Below are 13,774 nucleotides of genomic sequence, written 5' to 3'. Positions count from 1 at the left end.
TTCACTCTCGCAGGACGCGAGGTGGAGGTGGTAACATCATACGTGTACCTAGGGGTTACCTTCTCTGCAGCCACACGCTTCACCATGGGTTCAGCAGCCAGAGCTAGATTGACATGGGGATATGCAGCATTGGCTATGCTAGAGAGACAATGCCACTAGGCGCATTTTCAGGAGCCCGGACGAAGGGGTGGCTATTTGACACATTAGTCACACCGGCATTGATGTATGGAGCAGCGGTATGGGTGCCAGGCCTTGCTACCCATTGGTGGACACAGATAGAGAGACCCCAGGCCCTCATGATGGCACGCATGATACGTAGCAAACCGTCAGTACCTCATGACATTATCCGAGTAGAGTTTGCTGCGCCTCCTATGATGGTAGAGGCCATATTTTAGACTATGCCTGCTAGACAGATTCAGAGAGGTGCCATAGGACAGATTGTCATGGTATGCACAGGTCACACATTGGCTCTCACAGCATGGCATAGACATGGATCATCTACCACCATTCCAGTATGACAGGGATGCACCACATATCCGTCTCTCTCATAGTGAGAGGAACAGAGTATTGAGACAGGACCTATGGCAGCTCTATACACGAGAGACATGGATATCGCCTACACAGCCTCTTCCACCGAAGATGCTATACTACAGAGATCACTTCATGAGTATCACTGATGATGGATTTATAGAGAGGCCTAGATACATGGAGTGCTTTTTACCACACGGCTCCCGAGTGGCTATTGGTCAACTTAGTGTTTCATCACATCGATTGGAGATTGAGACTGGCAGAGCAGCACGGATCCCCTGAGAGGAGAGGGTATGGAGATTGTGCAGAGAGGAGGTGGAGAGTGAGGAGCATTATGTATGCAGATGCAGAGCATATACAGCCATCAGAGAGAGAGATCCCATTTTATTCAGAGAGCCACATTCCCTACGCCAGATCTTTGAGACAGCAGACCAGCGCATACTGGGGAGATTCATTCTAGACATACAGTGTCACAGAGAGACATCATTACAGGCTCAGACAGGTCCAGAGGGGGGACGACAGACACAGATTACTACATTTTTTTAGAGATCCATCCCACTCCCAGCCCCTACACGGCAGGGAATTATTCTCCAGAGAGCAGAGACACTCGGAGCCCGCAGGAGACAGAGGACACCTGGCTTCCGGACACCACGCCTATACCAGAGAGAGATGACAGAGATCAGAGCTCAGTTTCACAGAGAGGGTGCGGAGCGACTGGCTCGCTTCAGAGCACACCCAGGCATGTTCTTCACGGAGCTGTGGACACCCCCTTCATTGATGTATACCATTTTATACCCCCAGTATGGTATAGGATGGAGCTAGCTAGGTTGCATATCATGATTGTATACTCCATGCATATAGCTTTGCATTCTCCTAGTAGTAGAGCTGCATCCCCTCTCCCACTCATTGTACTTATTGCACACCGAGATTCAGCTTTTTAGTCTAGTACTTTCTCATTTTGTTGGGATGACAGAGGATACTCCATAGAGGGTATAAATGATATCGAGCTAGATGCTCTGGATGGACTCCATTGGCGGGGCGAGGGTTCCCCGATGGCCTCCAGCGAGCTCTCGAAATATGTCAGGCATCAATAATGGTGCAACTCTCTTGGCAGGACCGGGAGTCCAATGATGAGTAGAGGGAGCTGGAATTCGAATTGCAGACATACGGTGGCACATGCACCTTGCCAAATGTTTCATCATTTCGAAGGTTTCATTTCATTTTGTTTTGTCTGTTTTGGATGAAATGCAAAGGTTTCGAGATGACACTTCTTATATACATATTAGCATATATACTATGAATTATGCCACATATGCTATGAGTAGTGTCACATGTGAACATGGGCTAACCAAGGGCACTTTTCTCCCTTTGGGTTTTCCCCCTTGGATATTAAATGTGAAAAGACACAACACTTATTTTATTGTATTATGATATTGTGGAGTCAACTCCCTTGCTCCACACATCTTGTATCTATCTACTTTGAGTAGCAATCACCATCTCTCACTCTCTTGAGAGCTTGCTACTGCGTACATCTATGTGTGTGTGTGTGGTCTCTGTTTCTCTGAAACCCTAACCACCCAATAGTGGTATCAGAGCTTGGCTGCACATCCTTGCCCGTGGAGTTTCCAGTGCCAAGCTTCTTGCTTCCGTCCGTCACCAACCCTAACCACCCAAGAGTGGCATCAGAGCTTGGTTGCACATCCCTACCTGTGGAGTTTCTGGCGCCAAGCTTCCTGCTTCTGTCCGTCCGGTAACTGTGTCCGTTCATCGCTAGCTGCACTCCGTCCGGCGGTCGCGTTTCATCCGGCACCTGTTGCGCTCTGTCCTGTCTCCCGCCGCCTCTCCTTCGTCTGGCTGGCTTCGCTGCCACCCGTTTCAACCTCCGCAAAGGGCGGAGCTAGTGGAGAGGGCTCCACCATCGCCCAGCCGAGCTCACACCACAGTGGGTGGCGCTCGGTTGAGCTTTGCCACACTTGTGGCTTACGTGGCAAAGGCCATTTTTGGCACAAATGTGGGTCGCATTTGTGTCGCCGTGGTGGTTCCGTAGCCATCACTTGTGCTAGTCGCTTCTTCCGCCCCGTGCCTGTCGCTGCCTACAGCAACTCCGTCCACGGCTCCCGCCATGCCTGGCTACTCTGGTCAGCAAGCGCTTGGCCGCCTGGTCTTCTCGCAGTGACAGTCACATGCGTCGAGTGAAGCTGTTTGACGAGCAGTCGTGAGATCCTTCAGTTTGCACGCTGCCCGCCTTCAGCAGTAGTAGCCCTCGCCTATCGCACTAGCAGCAGCAGCTGCTCTTGCCATGTCAACTCACCAATAGCAACACTGTGGAGAAGGGTGAGGAGCCTACTACAAAATCAGGAGACTACAATATTTAGGAGCCTGCTCCAAAAATTAAGGTTTCATCAGGTAACTGATTTTTCATTGGATCTAGAGGGCCAGAGGCTTTTGTGAATTTATTGTTTTGTTGCAAAATTCAAGTGGAGGCAACAATGTAGGGCAGTATTAGGGTACAAGATTCTGGAAAAATTTGGGGATTTGTCAGAATTTGGGGATTTTCCAGAAATTGCACAATTACATTTATAGGACAGTGAAAATTGGGGCTTTCATGAAATCATTGCTTGCTTGCAAAATTGAAGCTCATTGGTACACAAATTTTTGGGGCTTTTGTCAATTATGTGCAATTGACACATAAATTAGCCCATTGGTGCTCAGAGAATTTGGGATTTTCAGCATTGCAGCTTGATATTTGGGACCAAACATTTGCACATGACATTGTGGTTGCCTGGCATTGCACTCCGGTGCATTCTGGATTTTGCCTGCAGGTGCTTTTTACAACATATTTGGTTGCACGTGTTTGCATAGGAAGAGATTTGAGCAAATGGCTGGAAATACGAACGACATATTCGGGGTTTTATTCCAAGAGGACAAATTGGATGGCAGTAATTACTCCCTCTGGAGTTTCATGGTCCGAAACCTTCTTGTGGCCAAAGGATTATGGGGTTATGTGTCAGGTGAAGATGTACGCCCTGTTGACGTAGCACCTAACACGCTTGGTCGTGGTGCTCAACAAGCAGCAATACCCACTCCTCTCTCGCAAGAGCAGAAAAGATGGGATACTCGAGATGCCCAAGCGATGGCTTTGATTGCTTTGTCAATAACGCATCAATCATACTGCATATTTGGTCTTGGAGGACCTGACGACGAGCTTGGGATGTACTTGAAACCATGTATCAGGCAAAGAGTGAGGCTAGGGTTGCATTTCTCAAGAAAGAGCTTGAGAACTTGGACATGAATGAAGGTGATAGTATGATTGATCATCTTACGAAGATCTAGGATCTTCGGGAGGAGCTGCTCAACATTGATGAGGTCATTTTCCGAAAAGGAGTTGGTTTCCAGAACACTATCATCTTTGCTAGAAACCTACTTGAATTTCCACACATCGCTCACTCTATCCCCGCGGGGTAACCCTGAACCAATCTTGTTTGAAGAGTTGGTTGGTTTGTTGCTACAAGAGGAGAAAAATCGGAAGAACAAATCTTCCGGCATGCATGCGTGGTGATGGGGCTTTTGCTGCCCAAGACAAGGGCAAGGGAAAAGCCAACCATAGTTCTCAGCCAAAGGTTGGTTCGGGACAGCCTTCACAAAAGGCTAAAAATGATGCAGGCAAGCCCAAAGAGAAGGGCAAATGTCACTATTGCAAGAAGCCACGTCATTACTTGAAAGAGTGCAGAAAGAGGCTTGCAAAGGAGAAGAAAATGGAAAGCGACATGGTTGTAGATTCTTCTTCATCACGTGCAGGGAAAGATGATGCATCAGTAAATCTTGTGAAGGATGAGTGGACTTTCATCACTTGCAGTTATGATGCATCTTTGGAGCATATGTCTCTCAGTGTCAATGAAACACACGACACATGGTTTTTTGACAGTGGTGCTTCTAAACACATCACCTCTCGGAGGGATTTGTCGGAGGGATTTGTTTAAGAAGCTTATGGCTGCCCTAGAAGGCAAGCGGATAACATGTGCAAACAATTCTTCTTATCCAGTTCATGGTGTTGGTGAGGTGATCCTCACAACAATAAACGGTGCAGACTTATGTCTTTTAGATGTATTGTATGTGCTGGAGTTTAAGAAGAACTTGTTGTCCGTCTCGTCTTTTGCTAAAAGAGGATATGCAGTCAACTTTGAGGATGATAGATGCACAGTGAAAGACCGTGAAGGTGGCTATGCATTGATCACTTCCGGCACATTGTACCATGGGTTATATTAGCTTGACAGGTTTGACAGGAGAGAGCATGATGCTCATGTGGTTACCACTCGTACACTTGCCATGCACGAGGTAGAATTGTGGCATGCCAGGTTTGGGCATGTGAATTATGGCAGTTTGATGCTATTGCAAAGGCATAATATGGTACAGGATATGCCTCATGTAGAGCTGCCACCAAAACATGTATGTGAAGGGTGCATATTGGGTAAGATGCACATAAATGCATTCCCAAAAGATGGATCAATAAGGGCTTTCTGGAAATTACAGCTTGTGCACAGTGATGTGTGTGGTCCTATGCGGACACCATCTTTTGGAAAGCATCTATACATTGTAACCTTTATCGATGACTACTCCAGAGTTGCATGGGTGTATCCCTTGAAAGCCAAATCTAATGTATTTGCATGTTTTCAACATTTTGTGGCACAAGCTGAAAATCAAACAGGTTGCAAAGTGCAGACCCTCCATAGAGATGGAGGGGGGAAATAAAGCATTTATGGCTGAGAGAGGCATAAAGCATCAATGCACGATGCCATATTCCCCTCAGCAAAATGGTGTTGTTGAGAGAAAGAACAAGTCTTTGATGGAAATGGCTAGATGCATGGTTAAGGCAAAGGATTGCCTCACAAATTTTGGATGGAGGCAAAAATTTGTGCTACACATGTTTTAAACAGATGCCCTACTAAAGCATTGAAAATCATCACGTCATATGAGGCTTGGCATGAAAGGAAACCTAAAGTTGATCACTTTAGAGTTTTTGGATGTATAGCATATGCACATGTACCTTAGCAGTTGAGAGGTAAGCTTGATGACAAAGCTACTAAGTGCATATTTGTGTGTTATAGCAGTGGCAGTAAAGGCTACCGTCTCTTTAATCCTTCCACATAAAGTATTTTGGACAGCAGAGGTGTTGTATTTGCTAAAAATTCAGATGATGGCTCTACAGATCAGCCATCAACTTTGTCCAATGGACAGCATTTGGGTGCTCCAATTCAGCCCATGAATGAGCTCATTACACCTCAAAATGGCTTATGCCTTCCATGCAATGCATCGGAATCCCGTGAAGCACTTGATTGGCCTCTCGAATTTGGCACTTTCAATGGGTTGCCCTGGCTGTCCATTGAGTCAAGTGTTTGTACTTGCTTCCGATCTCAAAACTCCATCTCCTCAAGAGAGACGACCGGGCTCTAATACCAATGCGACCGCTCCCTATAGGAGGCCTACAGATTGAAAGACAATATACACATATTTAGAACACTTTAGTAAAGTTAACAATGGAAACAACATTAGCAACAAAAATACTGGAAATACCAAAATACAGGAAAGGGCTGCCCCCCGAAGTGCGATAACCTACGGGAGAGCTTGTGGAGAGGCTACACAAACTCTGATGGAAGGAATCCCAGTTGCCTTGGCTACCACTGAGAGGGGAAGTTTGGGGGGATGCCAACATCTGTCCAATCGGATGGAGGACAGGGTGAAGCAGACCGCAACTGGGAAGCCGGAACATCTGTCCATTCCTAAGGCCAGGGAAGTAGACTGTAACTGGAAAGCCGGAAAAACCGGCAAGGGGGTTGGATGCACGGTTGAAGCTGTGTTGCCATCTAGTGAAAACCGCCTGAGAGCTGCATATCGCAATGGGGCTCTACTGCATCACTCGATGTGCCCCTATGAACTCCATCTGAGAATAGTGAAGCCCAAGAAAATGGATATCGGTGATTTTGCCGGGCTTCCCAATGAGGGTTGCCTGGACCAAGTTCTGAATCTGTCCGTGCATGGGGCGGCTCCCTACGATCTTGCAAATAAGGGAAAAGGGGTTGCTAGGGAGGCAACTGTAGAAGCCAAGAGCTGGAGGTTTGCTTCGGAAAAATGGCAAGGGGTGGTGGCCTCAGTCGGGATGACGGTGTGGCTGCTGTGGAGTCCCCTTGAAGGGGTAAGGACCAAAGAAGCCGACTCTTGCTGAAAGAAAAAAAACCCGGCCGCAACACCTATGCTGAGAAGACACGGGAGATGTTGCATGCGCGGAAGCCTTGCTGTACTGATCCACAGCCCTAAGCATACTTAAGAACATTAATGCTAATTAACTTATATTAAGACAGAGAGGAGAGAGAAGAAGAGAGAGATTAGTGTTCAGGTTTTCTTGTATTACTATGGTACAAAAAGGTTGCTTACTGCTTGTACATGATGTAGCCCTATGGTCAGCCCCGTAAGGGTGACCTGGGCACTTCTACACGATACTCTACTGACTGCTAGACTGAATAATCACTTCCTTATGCTGACTATGCTGAATTGCTTATATATATGGGAGAGGATGCAGTTGGCCAGCTAAAGGCTCTGTCAGCCTGTTTGTGGACAAGCAAAATGCTAATGTCATGCCATCACTGCTGTGCTGCCCACGTCTGCTGCCAACATCTGAAGCCCTGGCCACCTGCATGCACAAGGCTGGCTGTCAGCCGACAGGTACTTGGTGCCAGCCGACAGGTCCTTGTGACCTTTCCAGGTGGTTGCTGCTGCTGCTGCTCCTGATGATGATGATGATCATGCTGATGATGACCATGCTGATGTGATACTACTGATGCTTCTGACTAAGATACTGATACTTAATCAGGGATTACTGATATTCATGCTAGGGATTAGCCATGGCATGGGCATGCACGTGACAGGAGAAGAGGGGGATGACGGACGGGAAGAGAAGGCCAGGGCGGAGAGAAGGGCAACAGAGGAGTGCTTGAAGAGGTGAGACGAAGCAGAGGGTGGCGAACAACATGGAGGAGGAGGGTGAAGGGGGGCAGGAAGAAGGCGCACAGGCGGAATGAGGCGGGGGGCAGCGAAAAAGGAGGCGGGGGCAACTGTGCAGATGAAAACCGCGCCGGGGGGTGGGGTGGGGGGTGGTTTTGGACACTTCTTTAGAGATTTAAAAGTGGTCATCTTTAATGTTAAGTGGTTCAAAGTGATATATAAAGGTACTCAAGCAACCATCCAGAAGCATTCAAGCGGGCTGTCTGTACATCCTTTCAGCTGTTTCAGCAAGGGTATTTTGGTTTTGTTGGTAGTTTTGGAGGAACCCGACTTTAAGAATTTGTGAAGTTAATGACTGTGTGAGACATTTTTGGCAGGCTAGAATCGCAATTGAGCGTAGGCGCTTTCTTGATGGTGCCACAACAGCAGTTCGCAGACAAGCATTATGGTCAAGCCTTGCACATGATATGACTGCAGAGTATAGAGCGTTGTGTGCTGAAGAGGTAATTGCAATATATGCATTTAAAGTAGGCTCTAAAGGGAGATCTTGGCAGTTCAGTGTAACTCTGGTCATGATTTGATGGTTTTGTCTCCTGATTAGGCATACTTGCACCAAGAGTTAGACAAACTTCAGGAACCCAGAAATCAGAGAGAGGGTCTGGTTAGAGAGTGGCGAAATGGTTCTGAAAGTTCTCTTGAAGAGCATAAGTCACTGTCTGTGAACAGAGCATCTCATCTCTGGGAGTCACTTATCAGTCAGACAGGTATATCACAGTCAAGCACTTGAATGGTCTCGTCTTGTGCATGCATCTGTTGATATGTATGAGCTACAAGCTGAGTTATTTGGCATTTATGAAGAAACTCTCGCTTTGGTTGTGTGATTAATGCATAATTTTAATCCTTTGGGCGGGGGGTGGGTTTACAGCCCAGCATGAGAAGTTAGCATCTGGACCTATTGAAGATCTCATAGCTCATCGTGAGCACAGGTATGAAACTCTCTAGTTGTAAAGAAACACGATTCTGTTAAGTTCTTTGGGAGTTTCAGTATCTTCAAAGGTTCCTTTTTTTTTGGGGGGGTTCAGAAAGAAAGTATAATAAGCCTTCTATGCTTCTTAGCAGAAGCAAAACACATTGGGCCAGTTGTCTGTAGTAAGCTTCAAAAATGGGTCATATTTGTGCTTGGCTTTTTCGTTATAGAATCTGCTTCTTCACTTTCTAGGCAAAGTATAGCAGATCATTTCTTTGGTTGTAATTTCCCATGATGAGTTCTTGACGATTGTAGGTATCGTGTGTCTGGGCCTGCACTCCGGGCAGCAATGGACAGAAGCTCTAGTGCTTCTTCAAATGAGTTATCTTCCTTTACAGCAGAAGAAGCCCCTGCTAGCCTCAGGATTGACCAGATGAATTCAATAGAACTTAATAATGGCTTTTGCCATGCTCTATCAAATGGAGGTTCAGATGTGGCCGGTAGTGTACTTGAGGCCAATGAAGAGAGTTTCCCAAGAAGTGATGAGAAAGCCATTAAGGGATCCTCACCTCTAGATGTTGCTGAAATTTTGAGGCGTTGGACACATTCTTTACAACGTATACACAAACAAGCTCTTCGTGTGGTAAGTGTTCCTCAGGTATCCATGTAACTACTTGTTAAAGTAAAAGGTCGTGATTTGTGGCTTCATGTCCAACCACTTTCTTCATTCAATGATTCGAAGGACCATCTATATCAAGCTATTAAGCTTCTTTCTAGTACATTTTTTCCTGCCTGTAGATACTCATAACGTGCCCCTTCACGTAGATGAGCTTGGCCTCATCATGCTGAACATGAATAATGATACTACACAAAGGTTTTAATGCATGCATGAGCTTTTGATTGTCATCACGCTGCAAGTCGTGAGCACAGTGATGACTTAGTAGAATTCACAACTATGTGGTGTTGCCAGTTTCACAGTTACAACAGATACTTTCCATGCATACAATCTACACTCAGATGCTCAACAAAATAGATGGAGAACAAGTAATAACTGCACTGCTGAAACCTTTTGCAACATTAGATGGCTGAGAATTTGGCATTTATGTGCTTTGATGATAAAGCTATGGCCCATACTGGGCAGTTGCTTGCTGAGTGGAGGAAGGGGCTGCTTGCAATGCTGTGGAGCTTAGATGCTGAAGTCAAGGAGTGGGAGGGGAGGGACCCCTTTGATAGGACCTGGATGTAGCTGAAATTTCAATGCATGTTTTAAGATCTGACAAACATTCTATAATCTGAAACATGCCCCTTGATCTTGGTACCCAAAAAAACTTTATTAGCATTGGTCTTCGCACAATATTATGCTGTTTTGTGTGCCTACAATGAAAAAGTGGGAACATGGTCATTGTCTTGTACCTGGATGCCACTCATCATCACTCAGAAGATGCTTTCATAGACTCCTGATGCATGGCTATTGGCTAGATGCAAGTTGTGTTGGCCCACGAGGGAAGCTGCAGGAACTGAACTAGGGTTTGGCACAGAAGCAGAGCGCGTGCGCGCACGCACACACATAGAGTGAAGCACACACAAGGTGATGAGAGATGCAAAGAGAAGATTCCATTGGAATGTGTGAAGTTAGAAGGTCAACTCCATAATATCATAATACAACTAAAATAGAAGGTGTCCTTTCACACGAGATCATTAAGGGGAAAAACCCAAAGAGAAAAATACAAGGTGATGAGAGATGCAAAGAGAAGATTTGCATTGGAATGTGTGGAGTTAGAAGGTCAAATCTATAATATCGTAATACAACTAAAATAGAAGATGTCCTTCACACCAGATCTCCAAGGGGAAAAACCCAAAGGGGAAAAGTGCCCTTGGTTAGCCCATGTTCACATGTGGCACTACTCGTATCATATATGCCAATAAATCCCCCTTGTAGTGGTAATGTGAACCTGTGCAAGGCGGGTAGAAGATCACTCTTTGTAGGAGAGTAAGCCCAAAGCTTTGTGGAAAGCTTCAAATCTCTGTCGAGGCAACGCCTTCGTGAATAGATCTGCAACATTGTCTTGTGTACAGCAGTAAGATAACACGATCTCCCCTGCATGTATGCTCTCTCTGGCATAATGATAATGAATCTCCTTGTGCTTAGTACGTGCATGAAACACTCGGTTTTGTGCTACGGCTATAGCACTCTAACTGTCAGTGAGTATGGTAGTGGTTGCTTGTTGACACTCACGAAGATCAATCGTCAATCTCCTCAGCCATACACAATCTACTGTGGTTGTAAAGGTGGCCATGTACTCAACCTCACAATTAGATATGCATGAATGTCCCAAAAAGAAACAATTTCCACTGGTGGATTGCCGTGTATCATAGTTACCAGCCCAGTCTGAAACACTCTAAGCATGTAACTGCAAGTTGCCTCCCCCTGGATATACCCAAGCAAGATAATGCTTCACTGCTTGCCAATGCTTTGTACTTGTGCTATGCATAAATTTGCTACCCTGGGAAACCCCAAACTGAATATCCGGGCGTGTGCCTCATAAGTATATGAGGCAGTCCAATGCTTGGCTGTAAACACTCATATCAAAAGGCTCTCCAACATCATACATGCTCAATTGAGCCTTGGCTCCATTGGAGTAGAGATGGGCTTACAATCTTGAAATCCAGATTTGTGCAATAGCTTTTGAATGTACAAATCCCAACATCTGTTTGCACAAATTGTATGCCCAAGTAATAATGCAACAATCCTAAATCTAGCATCTCAAATGAGGTTTGCAATTCAGCTTTGAATGCTGAAATTTCTCTCCAAATCATTCCTAGTTAGCAACATGTCATCCACATAAAGAATGAGCATAATCAAATTGCTATGATCCTCTTTCACATAGAGGGTGCTCTTTGTTGGACTATAGCGAAAACCCTGGCTGTCCAAATAAGTATGTATCTTCTCTTACCAAGTTCGGGGAGCTTGCTTGAGACCAGAAAGTGCTTTTCGAATCTTGCATACTTTGCTGTCATGACCATCCATCACAAAACCAACGCGCTGATTTACATAAACTTCTTGTAAATCCCCATTGAGAAAAGCTGATTTTATGTCCAATTGATGCACTTTACATCCATGATGGGCAGCCAATGTAACAACACATCTAACTGTGTCTATACCAGAAGTAGGTGTTAAAGTGTGAGACCCTTGTCCCTCCTCTGCAAAGTGTGAGACCCTTGCCCCTCCTCCGCGGTGCCCCCTCCGAGGGTGCTGGCAGCGGAAGCAGCGTTAGCCTCTCGCGTGGGGCAGGGATCCACACTCGGGGCCTCACCCGCGGATGTCCGGACAAGAGACTAGTCCGGTGGTTCCTCCGAAACCGAGCGCGGAAAAACTTCCCTCGCTCGGAAGGCAGGGGTGATTCCTCCGAGGGAAATCTTCTAACGAGAGAATTAATCTAACGAGTGAAAGTCTTAACTAGTTAAACTGCGTTGCGTACGTGCACATACGCAGGGAAATGCGCACCAAACTTGATCCTAAGTCTCACAAATGCATATTCCTAGGATATGGTGACAGAGGTGAAATGGGGTATAGACTTTGGGATCCAGTGAATAGAAAGATTATACGCAGCAATGATGTCATTTTTGATGAAACATGCATGTATAAGGAGCCTGCAAGGCAACAGGAGCCTGGTAGAGTCATCTTTGATGATGATGGACATCATGGACAACAACCAAGGGCTGTAAATTAGCCATTACAGCAGCAAAACCAGCCCTTAAATGGTGCTGAAAATGGTCCAAATGGACAGCCAGAGATGGCAGAAGATATCCCTATGGATATCCCACAGTTGGAGGAGATACCGGGCATGATTTTTCAACCTTATGGCATGGAACAGGAGCCACCAATAGGTGATATGCAGGCTGGACAGCAACCTGCAAATGATGGTCATTGGGTACGGAGGTCTACAAGACCCTCCAGAGCCCCTGAGAGGTTTGTTCCAGGGGTTGACTACTTGATGCTCGCTGACTGTGGGGAGCCCTCATGTTATAAGGAGGCTTTACAGAGGGCAGACAAGGCTCTTTGGGAGCGTGCTATGAAGTCAGAGATGGATTCTCTGCACAAAAATGGAACATGGAAGTTGGTGCATTTGCCTACAGGCAAGAAGGTTTTGCCATGCAAGTGGGTTTACAGGCTCAAAGTTGCACTTGATGCAAAGCCAAGATACAAAGCCAGGTTAGTGGCTAAGGTCTTCAAGCAGGAATATGGTGTGGACTTTGATGAGATCTTCTCTCCAGTGGTCAAAATGACCACACTTAGAGCTGTATTAGCTATGGTTGCTCATGATGATCTGGACTTGATTCAGATGGATGTGAAGACTGCTTTTCTTCACGGTGATCTCCATGAGGAGACATATATGCAACAGCCAGAGGGTTATGCAGTGAATGGAAAGGAGAAGGTTGTATGCAAGTTGAAAAAGAGTCTTTATGGGCTCAAACAGGCACCAAGGGAATGGTATCATAAATTTGATACATTCATGAAATCCCAGAAATTCAGGAGAAGTGACATAGATCACTGCTTATACACCAAGAAAGCTTTGGATGGCAGTCTATTGATCCTCATCTTGTATGTTGATGATATGTTGATTGCCGGGAAATCTCGTAAGGAGATGGATACCTTGAAGCAGAGGCTGCATCAAACCTTTGATATGAAGGATTTAGGTGATGCAAATCACATTTTGGGTATGCGGATACTTCGGGACAGAAATCAGTATGTGTTGTATTTGTCTCAGAAGGAATACATTGGCAAAGTTTTGCAGAGGTTCAATATGGATGGGGGGAAGAAGACTAGTACTCCTTTGCCTCCATATGTGAAACTCAGTGCTATGGACAGCCCACAGTCAGAGAGTGGCAGGGCTGATATGGCCAAGATTCCGTATGCTTCAGCTTGTGGCAGTCTCATGTATGCCATGGTTGCTACCAGGCCGGACATTGGATTTGCAGTGGGAGTGGTTTCTAGATACATGGCCAACTCTGGCAAGAAGCATTGGGAAGCAGTGAAAGGTGTCATGAGATACCTGAAGGGCACACATGATATGTGCATTTGTTTTGGCAAACATGATGCATTAGTGCATGGTTACACGGATTCGGATTATGCCGGTCATCCAGATAACCGGAAGTCTACTACCGGTTATGTGTTTACATTCACAGGAGGTGCTGTGTCATGGATATCCAGGATGCAGAAGTGCACTGCCTTATCTACTACAGAGGCCGAGTATATTGCAGCCACAGAGGCTTGCAAGGAGG

The 13,774-nt window shown here is 45.9% G+C and overlaps 1 protein-coding gene across 1 annotated transcript in view; it reads left to right on the top strand.

Moving 5' to 3' along the window:
* AUG6 (HAUS augmin-like complex subunit) overlaps positions 1 to 13,774 on the top strand; it is a 117,086-nt gene that overhangs the window by 71,234 nt on the left and 32,078 nt on the right. The window contains exons 5-8 of the mRNA XM_086799085.1: positions 7,902 to 8,027; positions 8,126 to 8,288; positions 8,450 to 8,510; positions 8,807 to 9,134. Of these exons, the coding sequence (XP_086655211.1) occupies positions 7,902 to 8,027; positions 8,126 to 8,288; positions 8,450 to 8,510; positions 8,807 to 9,134 (678 nt within the window). The remainder of the gene's footprint in view (positions 1 to 7,901; positions 8,028 to 8,125; positions 8,289 to 8,449; positions 8,511 to 8,806; positions 9,135 to 13,774) is intronic.

Source organism: Cibotium barometz, chromosome 1, assembly GCF_041138505.1.
Source record: "Cibotium barometz isolate CiBa-2024 chromosome 1, ASM4113850v1, whole genome shotgun sequence".
Classification (NCBI taxonomy): Eukaryota; Viridiplantae; Streptophyta; class Polypodiopsida; order Cyatheales; family Cibotiaceae; genus Cibotium; species Cibotium barometz.
Note: the sequence above shows the minus strand (reverse complement) of the source record. Positions and strands in the feature narration are given on the sequence as shown.